The sequence below is a fragment of the Ornithorhynchus anatinus genome, chromosome 4 (genome assembly GCF_004115215.2).
Source record: "Ornithorhynchus anatinus isolate Pmale09 chromosome 4, mOrnAna1.pri.v4, whole genome shotgun sequence".
NCBI lineage: Eukaryota > Metazoa > Chordata > Mammalia > Monotremata > Ornithorhynchidae > Ornithorhynchus > Ornithorhynchus anatinus.
This window is the reverse complement of record NC_041731.1, coordinates 77,842,983-77,870,189: the sequence shown is the minus strand read 5'-3', so window position 1 is coordinate 77,870,189 and position 27,207 is coordinate 77,842,983. Positions and strand designations below refer to the sequence as shown.

Below are 27,207 nucleotides of genomic sequence, written 5' to 3'. Positions count from 1 at the left end.
GACTTTTCTTAGAATTAGTTTCTTCTCCAGAGAATTAGTCCTCCTGATGATGTGTCCAAAATATGCTAATCTAAGTCCAGTCATTTGGCCTTCCAAAGACCTCTTTGGTTTAATTTGCTCCAAAATCCAATTAGATTTTGGATCTAGTCGAGAAGCAGCGTGGGTCAGTGGAAAGAGCCCGGACTTGGGAGTCAGAGGTCACGGGTTCTAATCCCAGGTCTGCCGCTTGCCAGCTGTGTGACTTTGGGCAAGTCGCTTAACTTCTCTGCGCCTCAGTTCCCTCATCTGTAAAATGGGGATTAAGACTGTGAGCCCCTCGTGGGACAACCTGATCACCTTGTATCTCCCCCAGCGCTTAAAACAGTGCTTTGCACGTAGTAAGTCCTTAACAAACGCCATCATTAATTAATTAATTAGATTTTCCTTCTTCTAAGCAACGGCTTGTAACAAAACCGACCTTGTGTTATATTTAACGCGACTTGGTCAAGTCACATATTTGCTAACTGTAAGTTCGTTGTGGGCAGGGAATGTGTCTGTTTTTTGTTCTGTTGTACTCTCTTAATACAGTGCTCTGCATACAATAATTTCTCAATAAATGCGATTGAATGAATGAATGAATATGATATTAGTAAGCGCTTGACAAATATCATTAAAAAAAATGTCCTTCCTCTCAAATGAATCTGATCTATCAGGGGACAGAACAGGAAGTGGTTGTAAATGGAGATTTAATTCAAGAAGGAAACTGAGGTACCGAGAAGTTAAATGACCTTGCTAAGGTCACACAGCAGGTGATTGGCAGAGGCAGGATTAGAACCAAGGTCCTCTGACTCCCAGGCCCATGCTCTTTCCACTAAGTCACGCCGCTTTCTGGCATAAATCACACCTTTTCCAAGGTACATTTTCTGATTGGATCATCTTGCTGCCTCCTAAATTCCCCTTGTTTGGGATGAAACATTCAGAAGATGTCATGGACCCGGTCTGAGGCGGGGGGACATCGTGATCACATAGGTGATTTTCTTAAGGTGAGGATCACCCATTGCACTCTGGGTGTGCTGACCCCTGTGATTTCCCCAAATGCGGGACACAGCTAGAGAATTTGAAGTTTGCGCTCTCCCCTGATATTGTACTCCAAAGATAGCGATTCATTCTATAAAACATTATATTCATCGGGAGCATATTAATGTCTGTCTCCCCCTCTCTAGACTGTAAGCTCGTTGTGGATATGGAATGGGTCTGCCTATTCTGTTGTATTGGACTCCCCCAGCTCCTTAGTACGGTGCTCCGCACAAAATAAGTGCTCCGTAAATACCATTGATTGATTAAGTGATTGACTGTGAGAGACATAGTATTCATTCATTCAGTCGTATTTATTTCCCTTCTCCAATTCTCTCCTTGACCCCCTCCAACCTGGCTTCAGCCCCCTTCACTCCACTGAAACAGCCCTCTCAAAGATCACCAATGATCTCTTTCTTGCCAAATCCAACAGCTTCTACTCTATCCTAATCTTCCTTGACCCCTCAACCGCCTTTGACCCTGTCAACCACACCCTTCCGCTGGAAACATTATCCAACCTTGGCTTCGCCGACACTATCCTCGCCCGATTCTCCTCTCTCTCTGGGCTTTCCTTCTCAGTTTCTTATGCAGGCTCCTCCTCTGCCTCCCACCTTCTAACTGTGGGAGTCCCTCAAGCCTCGGTTCTGGGTCCCCTTCTATTCTCCATCTGCGCTCACTCCCTTGGAGAACTAATTCACTCCCACGGCTTCAACTACCCTCTCTGTGTGAATGATTCCCAAATCTACTGCTCCAACCCTAATCTCTCCTCTGCAGTCAGCCTCGAAGCGGCATGGCTCAGTGGAAGGAGGCTGGGTTTCGGGGTCAGGGGTCCCGGGTTCGACTCCCGGCTCTGCCACCTGTCAGCTGTGGGACTGTGGGCGAGTCACTTCACTTCTCTGGGCCTCAGTGACCTCATCTGTAAAATGGGGATTAAAACTGTGAGCCCCACGTGGGACAATCTGATCACCCTGTATCCCCCCAGCGCTTAGAACAGTGCTTTGCACATAGTAAGCGCTTCACAGATACCACCATTATTATTAGTATTAATTCCTCCTGCCTTCAGGACGTCTCTACTTGGATGTCCCACCGACACTTCAAACTTAACATGTCCATAACAGAATCCTCACATTCCCACCCAAACCCTGTCCTCCTCCTATCCCATCACTGTACAGAACACCAGCATCCTCCCTGCTTCAGAAACTTGGCATTAACCTCAAAACATCTCCCTCATTCTCCCCGCATATTTAGTCTGTCACAAATCCAGTTGTTCAATCGTATCTATTGAGTCCTTATTGTGTTCAGAGCACTGTACTAAGCTCTTGGGAGAGTATGGCTCAGTGGAAAGAGCCCGGTCTTGGGAGTCAGAGGCCATGGGTTCGAATCCCAGCTCTGCCACTTGTCAGCTGTGTGACTGTGGGCAAGTCACTTCACTTCTCTGTGCCTCCGTGACCTCATCTGTAAAATGGGGATGAAGACCGGGAGCCTCAGGTGAACACACAGTGTTCACACGTGGGACAACCTGATGACCCTGTATCTATCCCAGCGCTTAGAACGGTGCTCTGCACATAGTAAGCCCTTAACAAATACCACCATTATTATTATAACACAGTTCAACCTTCACAGCACCACTAAAATCTGGCCTTTCCTCTCCATCCAAATGGCTAGTCCCATTAAGCCAAACTCTTATCCCATCTTGAATCCTACACCAGCCCCCTTGCTGACCTCTCTGCCTCCCATTTCTTCCCACTGTAATACATACTTCCTTCTGCTGCCTGGATCGTTTTTCTACAGAACCACTTCAGTCCGCATTTCCCTTCTCCTCAAGAACGTACAGTGGTTGCCCAACGAAAACACCTCCGCATCTAACAGAAACTTCTTACCAAAGGCTCACATTCCACCCTCCTACCTTACCTCCCAGATTTCTTATTGCAACCCAACCTGCACACTTTGATCCATTTCATTCATTCACTTAATCATCTTTATTGAGCACTTACTGCATGCAGAGCACTGTACCAAGAGGTTGGGAGAGTATAATATAACAAAATAACACTAAATAGATTCATTCCCTGCTCACAACAAACTTACAGTCTACAATCTTCAAATGCCAACCTACTCACTGTATTTTGAGCTCGATTATCTCACTGCTGACCCCTCTCCTACTTCCTTTCCTTGGCCTGGAATTCCCTCCCTTTTATAATCGTTGGACAGTTAGTCTCCCCCTCTTTATAACCTAATTGAAGGCACATCTGCTCCAAAGGGTCTTCCTTGACTAAGCCCCTCATTTCTTCTTCTCCCACACTCTTAATAATAATGTTGGTATTTGTTAAGCACTTACTATGTGCCGAGCACTGTTCTAAGCGCTGGGGTAGACACAGGGGAATCAGGTTGTCCCACGTGGGGCTCACGGTCTTCATCCCCATTTTACAGATGAGGTAACTGAGGCACCGAGAAGTGAAGTGACTCGCCCAAAGTCACACAGCTGACAAGTGGCCGAGCCGGGATTTGAACCCGTGACCTCTGACTCCAGAGCCCGTGCTCTTTCCACTGAGCCACGCCGCTTCACTCTTCTGCATCATCCTTACACTTGGTTTTTCAGCCTTTATTCATCACCCCCTCAGCCTCACAACTGAAGTACATAGCTGAAATTTATTTGTTTATTTTAATATCTGTCACCCCCTCTGGAATATGAGCTCACCGTGGGCAGGAAATATGTCTACCAACTTTGTTATACTGTATTCTCTTAAGTGCTCGGTAAAGTGCTCTGCAATCAACCAAGCAATCAATTGTATTTATTGAGAACTTATTGCATAACACAGCAGACAGGTGACGGAGCTGGAACTAGAACCCAGGTCCTTCTGACTCCTCATATACTCTTTATATAGTGTCTAACCCCAGTTATAAATTTGAGAAGTGGAAGTGGTGTTTGTTGTGCGAAAACAGCATGGCTCAGTGGAAAGAACACAGGCTTGGGAGTCAGAGGTCATGAGTTCAAATTCCAGCTCTGCCGCCTGTCAGCTGTGTGACTTTGGGCAAGTCACTTCACTTCTCTGTGCCTCAGTGACCTCATCTGTCAAATGGGGATTAAGACCGCGAGCCCCACGTGGGACAACCTGATCACCTTGTATCTTCCCCAGCACTTAGAACAGTGCTTTGCACATAGTATAAGCGCTTATGAAATGCCATCATTAATTAATTAATTAGAACAGCACCAACAGAAGGCGGCAAAATCAGATAGACTAGTGCAGGGCTACCTGTATAATGAAGCATTCAAAAACCAACTCGATGCTTGAGGCTGGTTGAGGCACCAATACAGAAGCTGGATTTCTTTTGCCTGTCCAAATCGATCAGTCAGTGGCATTTATTGAGCGCTTAGTCTGGACAGAGCACTGGGCTAAGTACTCGGGAGAGAGCGTACGGTCCAGTCCTGTTGGTAGATGTGACTGGGGAAGCAGCGTGGCTCAGTGGAAAGAGCCCGGGCTTCGGAGTCAGAGGTCACGAGTTCGACTCCCGGCTCCGCCACTCGTCAGCTGTGTGACTGTGGGCAAGTCCCTTCACTTCTCTGGGCCTCAGTTCCCTCATCTGTAAAATGGGGATTAACCGTGAGCCTCACGTGGGGCAACCTGATGACCCTGTATCTACCCCAGCGCTTAGAACAGTGCTCTGCACACAGTAACAAATACCCACGTTATTATTATCTCTGCTCACAAGGTATTTCCGTCTACGGGGCGGGGGGTGGGGGGGAGCCAGGCATTAAAATAAATTCCAGATCAGGGAAATAGGAGAGTATAGAGCTAGTCCGTAAGTGCCGAGGGGCTGTCGTGAGTATCAAAGTATTTAAGGGGTAGCCAGCCAAGTGCCTAGTCGGCACGGAGGGGGGAGTGAATGGGGCAATGAGGGCTTAGTCAGGAAATCCTCTTAGGGGGATGTGCGGAGATGAAAGGAGAGGGCGTTCCAGGGCTGAGGGAGGATGTGGTCAAGGGTCGGTGGTGAGATAATTCTGTTTCCACCATTTGTCAGCTGTATGACCATAGACAAGTCACTTAACTTCTCCCTGCCTCATCTGTAAAATGAGGATTAAAACCGGGAGCCCCATGTGGGACATAGACTATGCCCAACCTGAGTAACTTGTATCTACCCCAGCGCTTAGTACAGTGCCTGCCACCTGGTAAGTGCTTAGCAAATACTATTTAAAAAGAGGGAGACAAAGACAAGATCGAGTCCGGCTTTGAACTGTGGTGATGGAGAGTGAAATCAATGGTAAATTACCTCCCTAGACTGCAGGCTCCATAGTGCTTCCGTTCCTGACGTACTGGATACCTCATCTCCCTCGACGGTGTCCACGAAATCTTGATGCTTTGGTTGTGGGAGTAAATGCTGTAAAGAAAGAAAGGAACTGAACCCTTTTGGGTGGGGCGGACATCAGTCAGCTAGCGTGTGGGAATCTGGGTGGGGAAGAAGAGGAGAGTGGGGTGGGAAGGAAAACAAAGCCGAGTCTCGATGTGAGGGGAACCTTTGGAAATGAATGCGGGTAAAGCCTCCTCCACTTCAAAACATCCGAAACCAACCGACATCCTGCCAAATGTGGCCAGTGGAGGAGGATCATGGGATGAACTTTTATGTCAAAGCAGAAGTGGGAAGTCGGACGGTCCCCGGGGGCGGTAACAGAGTCTGGGAGCAAATAGCCACGACAGGAAGAAATAACAGTGGAACATGGGTCAGGAACAGAGCAGAGGAGCAGTCCTAAAACCTCCAGCCCTAAACCAGGCGGGACAGAAGGTGAAAGTGTCCCGAGATAGTGACCAAATGATGTCTGCCCCGTGTCTTGCAGTGAACTGTGGATGACTGAAGGGATTATGGATGATTGAAGGGTGTGGATCTATACTGAGTTCCTATCCCTTTTAATTAGAAACAACTCCCTCTCTCTGTGTTTCTTCCCCTGAGCCCCTTATTCGTTCATTCATTCAATAGTATTTATTGAGCGCTCACTAAGTGCAGAGCACTGTACTAAGTGCTTGGAATGTACAAATCGGCAACAGATAGAGACAGTCCCTGCCCTTTGACCGGCTTACGGTCTAATCGGGGGAGACGGACAGACGAGAACGATGGCGATAAATAGAGTCGAGGGGAAGAACATCTCATAAAAACAATGGCAAATAAATAGAATCAGGGTGACGTACATCTCATTAAACAAAATGAATAGGGTGATGAAGATATATACGGTTGAGCGGATGAGTACGGTGCCGAGGGGGTGGGACGGGAGGGGGGAGGAGGAGAGGGAAAGGAGGGAGAAGAGGGTTTAGCTGTGGAGAGGTGAAGGGGGGGTAGAGGGAGCAGAGGGAAAAAGCGGGGAGCTCAGTCTGGGGAGGCCTCTTGGAGGAGGTGAGCTTTAAGTAGGGATTCGAAGAGGGGAAGAGAATTAGATTGTCGGAGGTGAGGAGGGAGGGAGTTCCGGGACAGCGGGAGGACGTGGCCCGGGGGTCGACGGCGGGATGGGCGAGACCGAGGGATGGCGAGGAGGTGGGCGGCGGAGGAGAGGAGCGTGCGGGGTGGGCGGTGGAAAGAGAGAAGGGAGGAGAGGGAGGAAGGGGCAAGGTGACGGAGAGCCTCGAAGCCTAGAGTGAGGAGTTTTCGTTTGGAGCGGAGGTCGATAGGCAACCACTGGAGGTTTTTAAGAAGGGGAGTGACAGGCCCAGAGCGTTTCTGCAGGAAGATGAGCCGGGCAGCGGAGTGAAGAATAGACCGGAGCGGGAAGAGACAGGAGGAAGGGAGGTCAGAGAGAAGGCTGACACAGTAGTCTAGCCGGGATATTACTTATCTTAACGGCTTCCCCTAACAGGGGGTCATAAACTCTTGGGAGAGTAGTCTTTTCTGTCCTTGTGCTCTACTTTTAGATAACAATAATCATAATGGTATTTGTTAAACACTTATTCTGTGCCAGACACGCTACTAAGAGCTGGGGTAGATATGAACAAATCAAGTTGGACCCAATCCCTGTCCCATGTGGGGCTCATAGTCTCAATCCCCATTTTACAGATGAGGTAACTGAGGCACAGAGAAGTGAACTGACTCGCCCAAGGATGCACAGCAGACGAATGGTGGAGCCGATATCAGAACCCATGACCCAATACCTTCCGACTCCCAGGCCCACGGTCTATCCACTCTCCCATGTTAGGGGAAGATGTTAGGAGGCTTCATGAAGGGAACTCATTTGGCAAACTAACCCACCTTATTCTGCCTCCCTCTCTCCCTGAGTCAGAAGAGCTGTGCTTTTATAGATGAAAAAAATCTCCTCTGATGGCTAAAATTAACTCATTCGATGGTATTTATTGAGCGCTTACTGTGGGCAGAGCACCGTGTTAAGCGCTAGGAAAGTACAGTTTGGCAACAAATAGACAAACCCTACTCAACAACAGGTAATTCAGCACGATGGGGCTTCTGGAGGTCCTGATCCAGATTGGAGTGCAGCCAGTTCTTCTTATAGACTAAAAATAATAATAATGGTATTTGTTAAGCGCTGTTCTAAGCGCTGGGGGAGATACAACGTAATCGGGTTGTCCCGCATGAGGCTCACAGTCTTTATCCCCATTTTATAGATGAGGGAACTAAGGCCCAGAGAAGTTAAGTGACTTGCCCAAAGTCACACAGCAGACAAATGGAGGACTAGAAGAGAAGCCCCAAAATGGGGTGATTTGGTCCTCCTCAACAGCATTATTTTTAATTAATTTCATTTTAATGGGCCAGTCACTCCATAAAATTGTGCCCATTCCTAGAAAACGAGCCTTCTAAACACTGCAGGATGTATGGAGACCCTTTGATGTAGAAGTACTTCTAGACTGTAAACCCACTGTGGGCAGAGATTGTCTCTCTTTATTGCTCAATTGTACTTTCCAAGCACTTAGTACAGAGCTCGGCACACAATTAGTGCTCAATAAATACAATTGGATAACGGTATTTGTTAAGCGCTTACTATGTGCCAAGCACTGTTGTAAGTGCTGGGAGAGATACAAGGTAATCACATTGTCCCACATTCGGCCCACGGTCTTAATCCCCATTTTACAGATGAGGGAACTGAGGCACAGAGAAGTTAAATGACTTGCCCAAAATCACACAGCTGACAAGCGGCGGAGCCGGGATTAGAACCCACGCCCTCTGACTCCCAAGCCCGGGCTCTTTCCACTAAGCCATGCTGTTTCTCAGTGAATGACTGAATGAAATGTATGTGTAGAGAAGCAGCATGGCATAGTAGATAGAGCATGGGCCTGTGAGTCAGCAGGTCATGGGTTCTAATTCCGGCTCTGCCCCACGTCTCGCTGTGTGACTTCGGGCAAATCACTTTATATCTATGTGCCTCAATTACCTCTTAAAATGGAGATTGAGACTATGAGCCCCACTTAGGACAGGGACCGTATCCGACCCGATTTGCTTGTATTCACCCCAGCACTCAGTACAGTGCTTGGCACGTAGTAAGTTCTTAACAAATACCAGTATAATTATTAAGTGGCTTTATCAGACGCTTGCCTTTTCTTACGCTGTCGAGTCGTCTCTGACCCATAGAAACTCCATGGACACGTCTCTCTCAGAGTGACCCACCTCCATCTGCAATCATGCTGGTAGTGTATCCGTAGAGTTCTCTTGGTAAAAATACAGAAGCGGTTTCCAGTTGCCGTCTTCCAAGCAATATGCTTGAGTCTCTGCCCTTGACTCTCTCCCATGCCACTTCTGCCCAGCATAGGTGGGTTTTGACTTGTAGCAGATGGCCTTCCACTCGCCGGCCACTGCCCGAGCTAGGAATGGAATGAGTACCCCTACTGCTTGACTCTCCCTCCCAAAGCCGAGACTGGCAGAGTATTGGAAACTCTTCAAGTGCAATCCCGAGAGGGGGTCAAACGCTTAAAACTTGATAAATTGTGTAGGGTGGCTTTTCACTTGGATTTAGACGCTGAAGCCGGAACGAGAAAGGCGCAGAAAGACACATGGAAATGGCATGACTGGATAGTGGAAAAAGAAAAAGGTTGACAGGTTGATGAGCAGCCTCTGATGAGGAGCTTTCTACAATTAAAGAGGAGACAGAGGCCCCAGGTTCTAATCCTACCTCTACAAGTTGCCTTCTGTGTGACCGCGGGCAAGTCGCTTAACTCCTCTGTGCCTTCATTTCCTCAGCTGCAAGTTGAGGATTTTAAGCCTGTCGATGGGCAGGGGTTGTCTCTGTTGCTGAATTGTACATTCCAAGCGCTTAGTACAGTGCTCTGCACAAGGGCTCAATAAATACTATTGAATGAATGAATGCTGTTCTCCCTCCTTTTGTGACTGTGAACTCCAAGTGGAACTGGGACTGCGTCTGACCTGAATAACTTGTATCTATCCCAGTGCTTAGAGCAGTGCTTTGACATAGTAAGTGCTTAGCAAATAGAATAGTGATATGAATGACAATAATAATAATACTATCGATGAGGATGATTATCATTATAATGGTATATGTTAAGCACTTATTAGGGGCCCGGCACTGTACTAAGCTCTGGGGTAGGTACAAGCAAATTGGGTTGGGCACAATCCCCGTCCCACATGAGACTCGTCGTCTCAATCCCTATTTTACAGCTGAGGGAGCTGAGGCACGGAGAAGTGAAGTGACTTGTCCAAGGCCACCCAGCAGACGAGTGCCAGAGCTGAAATTAGAACCCACGCCCTTCTGACTCCAAGGTCCATGCCCTATTCACTAAGCCATGCTGCTTCTCATGATAAGAGTAACTGCCGTGAGCTTTTTAAGAAGCGATGGGTTAGGGAGAGCGGGAATAAGAGGTTGTGGACGATGGGGTATAAGGAAAAAGTGGGGGTTGATAATAATTGGGATAAGTTTATTTTTCTAGCATGTCATAGGAGAACAGAATGGAGGGGCTTTGCCCTGTTTCACATGAATGAGGTGTTTCCGTTGCTGATCACCTTTTCCTTCAATCATCTGTTGACACTGCTTCAACACCTGCAGGGCGGAAGCACTGTACCAGACTCTGTCACCATAGAATAAAATTTAGTGCAACCTAGCGGGAGCTCGGTAAAAATCATTTTCATTTTCGAGTTTCAAAAAGAACGATGTGAGGGCTGACTGCTTTTTCCAAACTGGGGTCGGGCCTGGATTTGGACACTGAAGTGCTGGGCTTTTTCATTCATCCGTGGCCTCCGGCCTGAGTCTGGAACCCAGACCGAGCTATTCGTGTGTCTTCCGAGAAAGAACGTATCTGTGTTCAGGTTGAATCAAAGCTATCCCTCGGAGCCAGCAGCAGGGGCAGGGGCAGAGAGCTTTCTCAGTTAAGGCTCCACCTGCTTCCTTTTCCGAAGAGGTAGCGCGAATGTCTGGAGAATTGCAATCATTTTCTTCCAGTCCGGTGGCTGCCCTCTAGGCTAGTCACTGCCCCTGGGGACAACTGGAAACTCTAGGTAAAACAGGCTTGGGTCGGGGAGGTCCGATGTGAGAAGCAACGGAGAAGTTCCCAAACGGAGAAAAGCTCGACATTCAGACGTGTACTCCAGTGCCAGAGGGACGTGTGGGGTAAGCACTGCGAGTTGGAAAAAATCTCACGTGACGATAGCCGCTCACGGCCTTTTGATGCTTCTGCTTCCAGCTGAAACCAGGAAATTCAGAGGCAGCAAAAACGAGAACCAGGAAAACGTTAATGGACTTTTTGAACCTAGAAAAGGTTTGGTTTGACCTCCAAGGAAGGTTCTGGGTTGGTCTTGAGTGGGTGGAGATTGGTTCACCTGCCCAAGTACGACTGTGCTCATTTGGAAGGCTGTAAATTGTATTCCCTTTAGTTTTGTGGTGGTTTCCCTATCGGCCGAAGGGGGATAGGGGTACAGTGGACATCCCCCCACCTGCTTTCTTCTACTCCCCCGACTCTCTCTCCCCTGCTTAAAGGAGAGAGCACCCATCATATGTCTTTGACTCAACAAGGCAGGGGCCTTTGCCTCAACTCTTCACTTGTACTTGGGAGGTCTTCCAAAACACCATGGAAGGTTGTCCCACCTTCGGGACTCACCTAGAAGGCTAACACTTGAAATAAAGGCAACATGTATAATCAGTGTAATGAGGGATCACCAGAAATGTCTGCCGCGTGACCTTGGTCAAGTCACTTCACTTCTCTGCGCCTCAGTGACCTCATCTGTAAAATCGGGGACTAAGACTGTGAGCCTCATACGGAACCTGGACTTTGTCCAAGTTGATTAGCTTGTCTCTAGCCCAGTGCTTAGTACAGTGCCTGGCATATAGTAAGTGCTTAAAAAATGCCATAAAAAATGGTTTGTCCAAGTAAATCCATGGACGAGAAAGCATTTGCTAGAGAGTCTGGTTATTGTCATTTTTTTTGAGAAGACAACTCAGTCCTCCAGATCTCAGCTAACCGTTCAGGGCTCATTCCCCTCTAGAGTGTAAACTCAAATTGGGCAGGAAATGTGTCTACCAACACTGTTAAACTATATTCTCCCAAGTGCTCAGTACAGTGCTCTGCCACAGCAAGTGCTCAATAAATTCAATCGATTGATTAATTGAATGGGGCTTCCCGGGACTTAGAGATGCTGTTTCTACGGCAACAGCCACCTGGTTCCCCGTGGGCTCTTTTATCCAAGAAGGCCACGAGAGCTGAAATCCATCTGCTCTCCTCGGCTTCCGAATGGTGATCGAGGGCTAGATTCGGGGATCTTAATGAAACCCTTGAAAAGCGGAGCCCAAGGCCCCATTTTTCCGCTGTAGCTTGGCCCACCTCACGACCATCCCTTGTCAAATTTATACATGTTTCTTTGATGTATTTCGTAAAGAGGTTCCCTTGGCAAAGCAAAGCTACTTGATTTGAATGCTCATTAACAGAAATAATGCATATTTGAGTTGCAGGCCTCAAATAATGTTCAGCAGACAGCCTTCCACTTAATACAATCACTGGTTCATTTGATCACTGAATCCAATACAAGTTTTTTGACATCAGAACAAAAGACAATTATACGTTATACAATACGGTGCCTTCCCTTTGGTTGGCTGGACTGTTCCAAACCAGAGGTAGAAAATCAAATTCCAAGTTGGTCATCTACAATTCTGTACACGATTTTTTTCCGAGTCTAGAAAATGTCTTAAATAAAAAGAAGTGATTAATCCATCAGCTTTAATTAAATTAATTGAATTAAATAATTAAGTAAATTAAGTAATTAAATCATCAATATTTGAGTGCCTTTTGTGAGCAGTCCACTGTATTAGACCTACGGAAGCATATCGTAGAAGTCAAAGGCACACTCTCTGAACTGCAAGAGCTTACAGATTAATGGAAGCACAGATTTTAATGCTGTAAGCCTGAATTTGGAGATATTTTTCATAAGGCGAGCCTGCACCTCAGTGATCAGATAAACCACTGTCAAGGCTAGGGACTAACTGGATTGGATTAAGGAGAAGGTGCTAGATGATTAATAAATGAACAAAGTTTGAACAACTTGACTCCTCTTCAGTGTCTTTTAGCATTTTCTGGAAAATTCAGTTCTTCAACGAAACCTGTTTGGTTGTTTTTTAGAGAGACATCTATTATACGGAAGACCCGCCGTACTTTATCGGACTCGATATACTATCTTGTATCACCACGATTTCGAGAGTGGCTACAGCGAAACCTTCCTGATGCCACTGTGGACTTCATACACAATTTCAAAACAGGTCATTTTTAAAACCAGCCCTTTCATATTTTCCATAAATGAGTCTAATTATGAATCTAAGAGTAAAGTGCCTCATTATTCGAAAACAAAAATTATGCTTGGATCAGTGATGTCAAATTTGGTCCCATGGAGGGATTGCTTAGTCAGTTGCAATATGTTTGTGTGTGGATCTCACTGGTAAAAAGCTACTAATTACTAATGGATTATTTGTAACCTAATCCATTATTATCAACCATGATGAGAGGAAAATAAATCAGGGGATTGAGATGTTCAGTCCTAGTGTGTGAGGGCTGGGACAGTTGGTCCACAATTAATGGGGAGAAGGTGGGAAGAGGAGGAGAGAGAGAGATTTGCAGAGACAAGGGTAGACAGACGGAAGGACAGAAGCAGAGAGGAGAGACAAAAAAGGGAGAGACAGACAGAGAGAAGAGACAGGGAAGAAATGACAGCAGCAGAGAGATGTGAGACGAAAAACTAGACAGAGAAGAGCCAGAAGAAAGACGGACAGGAATTGATAAGAGGGACAGAAAGAGAGGAGAGGTAGAGAGATGAGAAACTAGACAGAAAAATGATCGACAGAGAGATGAGATACAACAGCAGAGTGGAGACATGAAGGGGAGTCACAGAGAGCGGAGAAACTAGAGACAGTTGTAGGGATCGAAGAGATGGAAGACAGCAGCCGAAAGCAGAGAGATGGTGGGCAGCCGCAGAGAGCGGAGAGGTTGGGAGACAGACGCGGAGAGACAGGAAGCAGCCGCAAAGAGTGGAGAGGAGGGACAGAGCCCTCAAAAAGCGGTCTTGGACTGTCTCAGCCAAGTGATGGTCCTCACAGACAGCGGCCATGGCAGGAGTCCAGTGGAGAGCCAAGCCTTCCCCACCCTGCCAGCAGCCCAGCTCCTGGCTCCTGGCTAAGGGTCATTCCCTGCTGCTGCTGCCGCTGCTGCCCTCCCACTGCCCGGGGGGCCGGAAGGGGGCAAGAGAGGATGGCCGGGGAGAGGACCAGGGGAGGAGCTTCTCCCAGGAGATTCTGGGTCCCCCCTGGATCCTCAGGGCGGTAGCCTTTCCCTGCTATGGCGGTCAAAGCCCCAGCAGCCCATTTGGTCTCCCAGAAAGGCCCTGGGTTTCTATGGAGTGGAGGAGGGGCCGACTCCCTCCATGCCCCCCATTTCCCTACCCCTGCAAACTGCCACAGAGCCCTTAAGCGGGGCCGTGAGGTTCACAGGCCTCCTGGAGACAGCTCCTTGTCGGCCAGGAACATGTCCACCAACTCGGAGAAGCGGTGTGGGCTAGTGGATAGCGCGTAGGCCTTGGGATCAGAAGGACCTGGGTTCTAAACCTGGCTCTGCCACTTGTCCGCCGTGTGACTTTAGGCAAGCCCCTTAATATCTCTGTGCCTTATTTACCTCATCTGCAAAATGGAGATTAAAACTGAAAGTCTCATGTGGGACAGGGACTGTGTCCAACCCGATTAGCTTGTATCTACCCCAGTACTTAGTACAGTGCTTGGCACAGAGTAAGCACTTAACAAATAGCATAAAAACAACAAGAAGAAGAACAAAAATATTGTTCTATTGTACTTACCCAAGAGCTTAGTACAGTACTCTACACAACTTAAGTGCCCAATAATACCATTGATTGATTGAAGAGTATGGAGAGTGTGTTCTTTTGCCTTCCTGATTCAGAGACTTCCTGAAATTTGATCCCAGTAAAAGGCAATATTACTGCACAAAATTTTTATCTGGGGAACCCTGACATTTGAAAAGAGGTGATCACTTCGGCGGTTATATCTTTAGTAGGGATTTAATTTATAGGCCGTGTGGAAAACTCTCTCTCCCAGTCCCACTTTCAGATTCCCTGCTCATCTGTGATAAATCAATCATCATTCGATGGTATTTATTGAGCGCTGACTATGTGAGGAGCGCTAAGTTCTTGGGAAAATCCAATATAATAAAGTTAGTAGAAACTATCCCTGCCCACGAGGAACTTTACACATCAGGCCCTTACAGCTGACGTGACGTTAAAGATTGGGTCTGAGGTTTCTCAGTAGGCGGTTAAAGCCCCATTTTCATTATTAATAATATTAATAATAATAATTTTGGCATTTGTTAAGTGCTTTCTATGTGCCAGGCACTGTACTAAGGCATTCTGGCCTAAACATCCTCCTGGAAGTCCACGCTAAGATGCTAATTGCCTCTATCCCACAGGCTGAGGTCTCCAGTGTTCCCGAGCACCTGACCAGCTGCACGCGTCCCGATGTCCGCATTGCTCCCAGTTACAGCCAAAGCTGTTCGGCCTACAAAATGGACAAACAGATGTCCTACGGATTCCTCTTCCCTCCCCGTAAGTTGTTCTTGTTTAACACTGGAATTGATTGAGACATTACTGAGGGGCAGGGCTATTCTGGTTGCTGGGTTTCACGGCCAATTTGATGGTGGATGGGCTTCCATAATCAATCGATCGATGGTATTTATTGAGTGCTTACTTCAGGCAGAGCACTGCATTGAACAGAATTAGCAGACATGGTCCCTGCCCATAATAAACTTCTGTAATGTCTGTGGTGAGTAGACAGATCGGGGGGGATGAGCAAAACCCTGGATCTCTTCACCCTGGTAGGAGGTCATGTTCCTGAGTGATGCTAGCAGGCACTGACTGACAGTTACTTTGGGTTAAGCACTGTGATAAGCTCTGGAGTGAATAAATGCAGGCTTAGCCTGCATGCCACTGTATGTCTAGATTGTAAACTCGTTATGGGCGGGGGACCTGCTTGCTAACTGTGCTGTACTGAACCCTTCCAACCACTTAATATAGTGCTGTGTGCATAATTGCTTTATACATGCCATTAATTGGTTGATTGATTGATGCAATATGACAGAATTAGCAGGCACGTCCTCTGCCCATAACGAGCTAGCTCACAGTCTAGAGGGGGATGCAGCGTTTTACAGCAGTTTTTTATGGTATTTGTTAAGCTCTTACCATGTGCCAAATACTGTTAATAAAACTAATTATTATTATGGTATATGTTAAGTGCTTACTATGTGTCTGGCACTGTACTTAGCGCTGGGGTGGATACAAGCAAATCGGTTCCCACATGGGACTTACACTCTCAATCCCCATTATACAGATGAGGTAACTGAGGTCCAGAGAAGTGAAGTGACTTGCCCAAGGCCACACAGCAGACAAGTGGCAGAGCCAGGGTTAGAACCATGACTTTCTGACTCCCAGGCCCTTGCTCTCTCCATCGCACCTTGCTGCTTGTTGGGGTAGATATAAGAACAATTGTTTGGTATCCCTTCCGAAGCCATGATTTTATGACTTAATGATTCAAGTTCTCAAGAAACCGAGATCTACTTGAAAATTCTTACGGCATTACTCCCGATCAAAATGTGGAGAAGAGCGGTAATTGTTGTAAAAGAAATTAACTTTGCTCATCTCCCTTAACACGGTATCTATTGGTTTTTCAGAGAGTCTTTGGTATTTTTTTTACCCTCTGATCACCAGAGAGGGGTTGGGTCCGGCTTCCTCATGGCTTACTGTCAGCTAGGGGCTAACACACCTGTGAATGCTATTGGCATGTTCTCAGTTGGCAGAGAGTAAAAGAAGACAAGGAAAGGAGGGGAAATGGAATGGGAGAGATATGAGAAGATGAAGGTGGGAGACGTGAGAGAGAGAGAGATAAAGAGAGAGACAGAGGGGGGTGGGGGAGAGACAGAGATGGAGAGATGGAGAGAGAGAAACAGAAGGGATACACAGAGAGAGAAAGCCTGAGAAGATGACAGAGACTAAGAGAGAGGCAGAGAGAGAGAAATACGACAAAGACACATAGAGAGAGGTAAAGAGAAAAAGAGGAGAAAGTCAGAGAGAGCGAGAGAGTGAGACAGAGGCACTGAGAAAGACAGAGCAAGAGTCAGTGTTAGAAGCAGAGAAAGGTGTGAAAGACACAGAACAAGTGACAATGAGAGAGGCAGAGAGAGGGAGAGGGAGATGAGAGGCAGACAGAGGGAGAGATGAGAGCGGGAGAGAGGGAGACAAAGAGAGAGATAGGGGGAGAGACAGAAGAAGAGGAGAAAAAGAATGTGTCTCTCATGGGGAAGTGTGGTAGATGCTGCCAGAATTAGATTGTGCACCCCTGTGGCATAATAATGTTGGGATTTGGGATTTGTTAAGCGCTTACTATGTGTCGAGCACTGTTCTAAGCGCTGGGGTAGATATAGAATAATCAGGTGGTCCCACGTGAGGCTCACAGTTAATCCCCATTTTACAGATGAGGTAACTGAGGCCCAGAGAAGTGAAGTGACTCGCCCACAGTCACACAGCTGACAAGTGGCAGAGCCGGGAGTCGAACCCGTGACCTCTGACTCCGAAGCCCGGGCTCTTTCCACTGAGCCACGCGCTTACATCCTATTTGCACCTCTGCAGGTAACCCAATCAGGTTTTGGGTTGGTCACTAACCCACGTTCTTCCCTCATTTTTAGACCTCAGCTCCTCTGCCGAAGCTAAATACGACGCCTTTCTCATAACCAACATGATCCCGATGTATCCTGCCTTCAAAAGTAAGCACTGCACACTCGGTTCAGAGAAGAAAGAGGACTGAGTAATACGGGGTCCTTTAGCTTGGTCCGAACTGAATGTTTGCTCTCCCCCAGAGGAGCGGGCCGCAGACTGAATTTTAGACCTCGGGTGAGGTTTCGGGGTTTGTACCCACCGATATTCACCCCTGGAGTGAAGTGTTTTGGGTAGAGACCCAGCACCTGGAAATATCAGCTGGGGGTTTATCCATCTTCAACTGGGATAGATCCAGCTACAACCCCCAGACTGTGAGGCCTATTATGGAAAGGAAACACTACCCACCACTCTTTAGTTTAATCGATGCTTTTCCCTGCCTGCTTTGTCGCTGGCAGAAGCCTGTTGGGCACGGGAAAGAGTGCCCTGCCCTGGGGTAAAGCTGGGGACAGATCTGAGGTTAGAGCCTCGGACGGAGATGGGGTTGGCACCTGCACATGCCACTGGGATTCTCTAGACGGGACAGTTCGGAAAGCAGGAGGGGGATAGGTTTGCGGCTGTAGAAATGTCACCCCCACCTGCTCAACCCCTTCCCCAAAGGGGTAGACTGGCCTCGGGGTAGATTTGGTCTCCAAGAGAAATCTCCTTCCCTAGAAAAAAAAATCCCCATTTGAAAATGGATCGTGAAAGATGGATTGTATCTTTGAACAGGAGTCTGGAATTATTTCCAAAGGGTCCTGGTGAAGAGATATGCCACGGAGCGGAATGGGGTCAACGTGATAAGTGGACCGATTTTCGACTATGACTACGACGGTCTGCACGACACGTACGACAAGATTAAGCAGTAAGGCCCAATCTTTCCTTTTACGGCATTTCTTGGGTATCAACTGGGGTGAGACCGTCCTTAAAGCCCCTCACTCTAATATATGGTACTTGCAGAACAAATGACATTAGTAATAGTAATAGCAACAGCAGGAGCAGTAATTGTAATGGTATTTAAGTGCTTACTGTGTGCAGGGCACTGTACTAAACACTGGGAAAGAATACAGAAATGGGAGACACAATCCCTACCCCTGGGTGGGCTCACTATCTAAAAATGATGAATGAAGGCCAGCGAGAGACTGAGGAGTTTTCGGATCAAGCCAGTGAGATTTAGCAACGAGGAGAAAATAATAATGTTGGTATTTGTTAAGCGCTTACTATGTGCCAAGCACTGTTCTAAGCGCTGGGGTAGACATAGGGGAATCAGGTTGTCCCATGTGGGGCTCACAGTCTTAATCCCCATTTTACAGATGAGGGAACTGAGGCACAGAGAAGTTAAGTGACTTGCCCACAGTCACACAGCCGACAAGTGGCAGAGCTGGGATTCGAACTCATGAGCCCTGACTCCAAAGCCCATGCTCTTTCCACTGAGCCACGCTGCTTCCCCAGCCAAGCTGCTTCCCCAGCCACGCTGCTTCCCCAGCCACGGATGGCCTTGATACCTTGAACAAAGCGGGATCACTGCAGTGAAAGGGGCAGAAACCGGTTGATTGTTGGTGGCAAAGTGAGTTAGAGTAGAGGAAATAGAGGTAACAGTCCTAGACTCCTGGGGAGTTTGGGCAGGAATGGGAGGAGGTTGGTGGGGCTAAAGTTGGATTGGTGCCATGGGGTCCAGAGAAAGTTTTGCAGTGCTAGGAAGAGATATGAGCGTGTTAGATATCAGGGAGCCATCAGAGAGAGAGAGATGGCAGTTGAAGATGATAGACAGGAAGGGAAGAAGAGTGGGTCTGAATGTTTTTGGGAGCTGAGAAGAGGAGTTGGGTAGATTTTGAAAGCAGCTGAGAGGATTGTCTCTTGAGAGATGACTGAGAAGGATAAGAGAGTGGATGTGGGTGGTGGGGAAGGAGCTGAGGCAGGGAAGACCTACAAAGAGCTGGTCTAAAAAGGCACTTGGAAAGACTGACGACATGTATGGTGAACTTTCTCTGTCCCTCAAACCTAGAAGCTAGTCGTTAGAAGGAGGGGAATGCTCTCACGTGATCTGTTGGGGATTCCTCCGAGTCCCCAAGAGGGAAGACTGTACAGAAGTACAGATTTTGTATAAGAATAAACTCCATTTTGCCCATAATGGTAACTGAACAAGAGTTTTGAAGACAAAAATCCAACGTGCTTTTTCTAAAATCTCAAAAAGGCCTAGACATTCCACCTCTCCTAGCCAGTACATTTGCTTTATTTCTGGAGAGTTTTTTAGTGTTTTCACTAGAAAATGATTTAGCAATACTATTTATTCAAGAGATTAACACACACATAAATAATTTAGAACTAAAAGACAGAAAAGGAACACCTCTCACCTCTTGCCCAGTCGTTAAGCTCCAACAATTATATATTGTCTCTAGGAAGTGTACATCCTTGTCTTCCACTGTGCATGGTAATAATAATAACTGTATTTGTTAAATGCCTATTTTGGCGTAGATGCAACATAATCAGGTGGGACACAGTTCTTATCCCACATGAGGCTCACAAAGTGAGTTCACAGCTGCTTCCTTTTGTCCCATGAAGATATAAAATCTTGCAGCAGTTTTGCCCCTCTCTAACAGAGGGAGGGCAATCCACTTAGGTGTCTCTATTCAGGCTGGATTTGCTTGATTTTTTTATGGTATTTGTTCATTCGTTCATTCAATAGTATTTATCGAGCGCTTACTATGTGCAGGGCACTGTACTAAGTGCCTGGAATGTACAATTGGGCAACAGATAGAGACAATCACTGCCCAATAATAGACTCACAGTCTAAGCACTTACTATGTGCCGGGCATTTTCCTAAGTGCTGTGGTAATTGCAGGCTTATCAGGTTGGATAGAGTGCCTGTCCCACACGGGGCTTACAGTCTTAATCCCCACTTTCAGATGGGATAACTGAGACACAGAGAAGTTGTGACTTGCCCGAGGTCACATAAAAGACAAGTGGCATAGCCAGGATTAGAACTCAAGTCCTTCCGATTCCCAGGCCCGTGCTCTATCCACTAGATCACACTGCTTCTTGTGATGTTGCACGTAGACAATTTTACAATTCTGGAATGTCAATCAATCAATCGTGTATATTGAGCACTTACCGGACATAAAGCACTGTACTAAGCGTTTGGGAGAATATGATATAACAATATCGGTAGGCACATTCCATGCCCACAAGGAAATTACAGTTCAAAGGAGCAGGAGATTATGTTTGCTCTTTTCTCCTCCCTTCCCCTTGAATATCCCCTTTCCCTTTCTTTCTGTAACTCACATCTCCTCTGGGGGTGACAAGCATAAATAAAAATAAATAAATTATGGCTATGTATGGATAGAGAAGCAGCGTGGCTCAGTGGAAAGAGCACGGGCTTTGGAGTCAGAGGTCATAAGTTCGAATCCCAGCTCCGCCACTTGTCAGCTGTGTGACTGTGGGCGAGTCACTTCACTTCTCTGTGCCTCAGTTACCTCATCTGTAAAATGGGGATTAAGACTGTGAGCCCCACGTGGGACAACCTGAATCCCCTGTGTCTACCCCAGCGCTTAGAACAGTGATCGGCACATAGTAAGCGCTTAACAAATACCAACATTATTATTATTATATGTACCCCAGTGCTGGGGAGCTGAGGGTGAGGTGAGTAAAAGGTGCAAATCCAAGTGCCAGCATGATGCAGAAGGGAGTGGGAGAAGAGGAAATGAGAGTTTAGTTAGAGAAGGGGAGGAGATATGCTTTTAATGAGGTCTTGAAGTCTTATTGAAGGATAAGTCTCTGCTAAAGGTGAATCATTGCCTGAGCCTTCTTGTGACTGCAGAGTTTGCATACACTGATGGAGCTTACAGCTATTCCCCTGAGAGAAATTCTCTCATCAGGGTTACCCACAGTGGAAAGGTCGAAGCCGAATGGTCAGACAAAGTTGATTCACTTGTGCTGGGCAGCGGCGACATGGGAAAGAGGCAGAGGCGGATGATCAAATGATTAAAGTCTTGATCAAAGACAACAGTAGAGAAGAGACTTCATTTTTAAACTGCACGGAAGAAGGCAATGGTAAACAGCTTCTGTATTTTTTACCAACAAAAATCTATGGATGTACATACCGGAATTACTACTGATACGGAAGAAGATAGGACATCTGGAGAAAATATGTCCATAGAGTCGCTAGGTATCAGAAACAACTCATTAGCAATTGATGGTGGTGAAAGGTAAATCGATCAATGATATTTATTGAGTGCTTACAGTGTGGTCTGCACTGTATTAAGCACTTGGGAGAGTACAAAGCTGGTAGACAAAATTCCTTGCCCACAAGGAGCTTTCAGTCTAGAGGAACAAGAGTTTGAGTTTGCTTTTTCTCATTCAATCATTCAATTGTATTTATTGAGTGCTTAATTTCATTCATTCATTGAATAGTATTTATTGAGCGCTTATTATGCGCGGAGCACTCTACTAAGCGCTTGGAATGTACAAATCGGTAACAGATAGAGACAGTCCCAGCCCACTGATGGGCTCACAGTCTAATCGGGGGAGAGACAGACAGACAAAAACAATAGCAATAAATAGAATCAAGGGGATGAACATCTCATTAAAACAATAGCAATAAATAGAATCGAGGGGATGTCCATCCCATTAACAAAATAAATAGGGTAATAAAAATATATACAGATGAGCGGACGAGCACGGTGCTGAGGGGAGGGGAAGGGAGAGGGGGAGGAGCAGAGGGAAAGGGGGGAAAGGGGGCTTAGCTGAGGGGAGGTGAAAGGGGGGGAGTAGAGAGGCAGAAGAGGGAGCAGAGGGAAAAGGGGAAGCTCAGTCTGGGAAGGCCTATGTGTGCAGAGCACTTTACTAAGAGCTTGGGAGAGTGCAATACTACCATAAACGGACACATTCACTACCCACAAAGAGCTCCCACAACGTTGAACGCTCCCATTCATTCATTCATTCATTCAATAGTATTTATTGAGCGCTTACTACGTGCAGAGCACTGTACTAAGCGCTCGGAATGTACAAGTCGGCAACAGATAGAGACGGTCCCTGCCCTTTGACGGGCTTACGGTCTGACTGGGGGAGACGGGCAGACATGAACAGTGGCAATAAATAGAGTCAAGGGGAAGAACATCTCATAAAAACAATGGCAAATAAATAGAATCAGGGTGATGTACATCTCATTCAACAAAATAAACAAAATAAACAGGGTGATGAAGATCTATACAGTCGAGCGGACGAGTACAGTGCTGAGGGGATGGGACGGGACGGGGAGGAGGAGAGGGAAAGGGGGGAGAAGAGGGTTTAGCTGCGGAGAGGTGAAGGGGGGCGTAGAGGCAGCAGAGGGAAAAGGGGAGCTCAGTGTGGGAAGGCCTCTTGGAGGAGGTGAGCTTTAAGTAGGGATTTGAAGAGGGGAAGAGAGTCAGTTTGGCGGAGGTGAGGAGGGAGGACGTTCCGGGACCACGGGAGGACGCGGCCCGGGGGTCGACGGCGGGATGGGCGAGACCGAGGGACGGCGAGGAGGTGGGCGGCGGAGGAGAGGAGCGTGCGGGGTGGGCAGGAGAAAGAGAGAAGGGAGGAGAGGTAGGAAGGGGCGAGGTGATGGACAGCCTCGAAGCTCCCGCCGCCTTAAATATCCCCGTCCCTTCTTTCTTTAACTCACTGTATCCTGCCGAGGACGCGGGAGGTGGAACAGCCAGACGGGTCTTTCCTGGTGTGTTATCGTTGACCTAAGCACGGATGCGGCATGACCACGACCCACCCTGATTCCCTGCTTTCCGGCTGCAGGTTCGTCGAAGGCAGCGAGGTGCCAATCCCCACGCATTACTACAGCATCATCACGAGCTGCTTGGATTTCACCCAGCCGGCGGACAAGTGCGACGGGCCACTCTCCGTGCTCTCCTTCATCCTGCCCCACCGGCCCGACAATGAAGAGAGCTGCAACGTGAGCGTCCGGAATACCCTTGCGAAGGGCTTGGGATGGGGTCGGGGGGCAAATCCAGGCACGGGCCATGGGAACCCCAGCGGGAGTAGGTCCGGCTGCAAGGGAGAGTGGAAAATATCTCCTGGCCTCGGTACTTGCAAGGACCGTCTTGATTTTCTTTTTTTTACGGTGTTTGTTAAGCGCTTCCTATGTGTCAGCCACTGTGCTGAGCGCTGGGTTAGATAACAAAGTGAGCAGGTTGGTCACAGTCCCTGTTCCACCTGGGGCTCGCAGTCTTAATCCCCATTTTACAGTTGAGGTGACTGAGGCCCAAAGAAGTGAAGTGACCTCCCCAAAGTCACACAGCAGACACGTGGCAGAGGCAGGATTAGAACCCAGGTCCTTCTGACTCCCAGCCTCCCGTTCTATCCGCTAGGCCGTGTGACTTCTCGATTTGCTTGCAAGGTCTTTACGTCACAATCATTCATTCGTTCATTCGATCGTATTTATTGAGCACTTACTGTGTACAGAGCACCGTAGTAACAAACGGTGATATTTCCTTCCCAAAATGAGCTTACATTCTGGGGGGGCGGCGAAACGGACATCGGTAAAAATAAATAAAATTATCCCTAAAGAGAGGATGCACTGTGTTTGGAACAGAGCAAAGGGGAGAAAGATGCCACACTGGAATATTGTGCGGGTGGGAAATAGCCTTTGATCTTGAAAGAAATCTTCGGCCTTGAACGGTCTTCCGAGAAGCGGCGTGGCCTAGTGGAGAGAACGCAGGCCTGGGAGTCAGAGGACCTGGGTTCTAATCACGGTTCTGCCTCTCGTCTGCTGTGTGACCTTGGGCGAGTCACTTCACTTCTCCGGGCCTCAGTTCCCTCATCTGTAAAATGGGGAATAAGACTGAGAACTCCAGTGTGGGACAGGGACAGTGTCCAGGCTGACTAGCTTGTAGCTACTCCAGCGCTCAGTACAGTGCCTATTACGTAGTAAGCGCTTAACCAATACCATTACAGAAAGAAACGAAGATGTGGGGGGAGGATTTTAGGGGGTGCTGGACAGCTCTGCATTCCCCACTTTATGGAGAAGGCTGACCAACCCAGCAGCCGGATACACCATAGCGTCCCAGCCCTGTGCCCTTCCTCCAAGAAAATCTGTTCCTCTCTTCTCTACCACACTCAGTGACAATTCAATTCACTCGTATCTATTGAGCGCTTACTATGTGCAGAGCACTGCAGCGTGGCTGAGAAGCAGCGCGGCTCAGTGGAAAGAGCACGGGCTTGGGAGTCAGAGGTCATGGGTTCGAATCCCCGCTCGGCCATTTGTCAGCCGTGTGACTTTGGGCGAGTCACTTAACTTCTCGGTGCCTCGGTTACCTCATCTGTAAAATGGGGATTAAGACCGTGAGCCCCACGTGGGACAACCTGAGTCCCCTGTGTCTACCCCAGTGATTAGAACAGTGCTGGGCACATAGTAAGCACTTAACAAATACCAACATTATTATTATTACTAAGTGCTTGGAATGTACAAATCGATAACAGATAGAGACAGTCCCTGCCCTTTGAAGGGGTTTACGGTCTAATCGACGGGCTTACAGTCTAATATAGCAATAAAGTGAGAGAATCCCTGCCCTCAACAAGCTCTGGAGAAGCAGTGTGGCTCAGTGGAAAGAGCCTGGGCTTGGGAGTCAGAGGTCTTGGGTTCGACTCCCAGCTCTGCCACTTGTCAGCTGTGTGATTCTGGGCAAGTCACTTAACTTCTCTGTGCCTCAGTTCCCTCATCTGTAAAATGGGGATTAAAAGTGTGTGAGCCCCACGTGGGACAACCTGATTACCCTGTATCTCCCCCAGGGCTTAGAACAGTGCTCGGCACATAGTAAGCGCTTAACAAATACCAACACAGTCTTGGGGTGGGGGAGAGACAAGTGATAAGCGGCTGAGGACCTGGCAGTACCTCTCCTGCTGTAAAATAAGCAAATAAAATAAATTTCACTTTTCTGTGCCTCAGTTACCCCCTCTGTAAAATAGAGATTAACCCTGTGAGCCCCATGTAGGATACGGACTCTGTCCAACCAGATTAGCTGATATCAACCCCAGCGCTTTAGTTCAGTGCATGGCACAGAGTTAGAGCTTAACAAATACCACGCACAAAAAAGACCGTCATCCCCATCACCGCAGGCTGCATCCACTGCTAGTCGTGGGGAGGTGGGGTCGAAGAAGTTGGGCAAAGGGTCAGTCAATCAGTGAATCGGTGGTATTTATTGAACGATTATTACACACAGAACACTGCACGAAACTCTGGGGAGAGTCCAACGTAAGAGAATTATCAGACCGGTTCCGTGCCCATAATGAGTTTAGAGCCTAGAGGAACGTGACAAAATGAGATCGCCCCTGAGCAGCTCTGATCTCCGCTTGCTCAGGTCAGGAAAGCTTCCTGACTGTCCCAGAGGACAGTTTCAGTGGCGAGAGTTGCGAAAATCCACATCAGAGGGGCCGGTGTACGTCTCCCCATAAACAGCATCTTGTAGGAATTCCGTTTCCGAATTTCCGGCCTGGATTCAGGCTGCAGTCCTCCTGGGAGAAGTGTGTTTAGACTCATCTGCCCCAGGAACTTTCCGGTTCTCTTGGGGGTGAGGTAGAGCTGGGGAGGGTCCCTTTTGTCGGAAGAAATTCACCCCATAATTATTCCTTTCGCCTGTGCTGCCAGCAGTCGGCTTCATGGGTGGTCACTCTCATGCAAAGACCAATTTAGCTCTGGTTTCTGGTCTCTGGATTTGCTTTTCCAAATCCCTGTGGGTTTCTACTTTTTGAAACACTTTGCAAGTTCTCCGGCTTCACGGGGAAAACAGGGTGGCCTAGTAGAAAGAACGCAGTCCTGGGAATCAGGAGACTTGGGCTCTAAGTCCCAGCTCTACTGTAATAATAATAATAATAATGATGGTATTTGTTAAGCGCTTACTATGTGCAAAGCACCGTTCTAAGCGCTGGGGGCTACGAGGTGATCGGGTTGTCCCACGTGGGGCTCACAGTCTTAATCCCCATTTTACAGATGAGGTAACTGAGGCCCAATGAAGTTAAGTGACTTTCCCAAAGTCACACTGCTGACGTATGGCGGAGTCGGGATTCGAACCCATGACCTCTGACTCCCAAGCCCGTGCTCTTTCCACTGAGCCACGCTGCTACTGTGTGACCTGGGGCAAGTCGCTTCTCTTTGCCTCAGTTTCCTTATCTATAAAGTAAAATCAAATGCCTGTTTTCTCTCCCACTTTGCTTGTGAGCTCACTGGGTTGGTTGAGAAATCAGTTTTAGGATCCGCCCAAATGCACAGACCCCGAAAGAGCACAGGCCTGAGACTCAGAAGAGTTGAGTTCTAATCCCGGCTCTGCCAATTGTCTGCTGAATGATGTTGGCAGACACGCTCCCCGAACTCCAGGAGCTTACAGTCTAGCAGGGGAGACAGACAGTAAGATAAATTACAGCTGGGGAAAGTGACCAGGATAAAGACACGTACATAAGTGCTGCATGTTGGTATTTGTGTTGGTATTTGTTAAGCGCTTACTATGTGCAGAGCACTGGTCTAAGCGCTGGGGGAGATACAAGTCCCATGTGAGGCTCACAGTCGTAATCCCCATTTTACAGATGAGGTAACTTAGGCGCAGAGAAGTTAAGTGACTTGCCCACGGTCACACAGCTGGCAAGTGGCAGAGCGGGATGTAGGGGGTGGAGATTGGGGTGAGTACCTGAAGAATTTAGGAGGTATGGAATAATAATAATAATAATAATGAAGGCATTTGTTAGCACTTATTATGTGCAAAAATGAAGTGTGTGGGTGAGACAGAAGGGAGGGAAACAGTGTGGAGAGATGAGAGGTTGGTCAGCAAAGATTTCCTGGTGGAGACGTGCTTTTTTTATTGTGCTCTCCCAAGAGCTAAGTACAGTGCTCTACACATGGTAAATGCTCAATAAATATCACTGATGGATTGATTAGTAGAGCAGCATGGCTCAGGGGAAAGAGCCTGGGCTTCGGAGTCAGAGGTCACGGGTTCGACTCCCGGCTCTGCCACTTGTCAGCTGTGTGACTGTGGGCGA

General features: G+C 47.7%; 1 protein-coding gene and 1 pseudogene across 3 annotated transcripts in view; both read left to right on the top strand.

The window, feature by feature from the left end:
* ENPP2 (ectonucleotide pyrophosphatase/phosphodiesterase 2) overlaps positions 1-27,207 on the top strand; it is a 170,638-nt gene that overhangs the window by 142,371 nt on the left and 1,060 nt on the right. For 2 of the 3 annotated variants that reach the window (XM_029063036.2, XM_029063035.2), the window contains exons 20-25: positions 10,668-10,742; positions 12,594-12,730; positions 14,934-15,069; positions 17,202-17,279; positions 17,941-18,073; positions 22,978-23,134. In XM_029063036.2, the coding sequence (XP_028918869.1) occupies positions 10,668-10,742; positions 12,594-12,730; positions 14,934-15,069; positions 17,202-17,279; positions 17,941-18,073; positions 22,978-23,134 (716 nt within the window). The remainder of the gene's footprint in view (positions 1-10,667; positions 10,743-12,593; positions 12,731-14,933; positions 15,070-17,201; positions 17,280-17,940; positions 18,074-22,977; positions 23,135-27,207) is intronic. The other variant, XM_029063037.2, reaches the window with a different exon arrangement.
* LOC114811536 lies at positions 986-1,088 on the top strand (annotated as a pseudogene).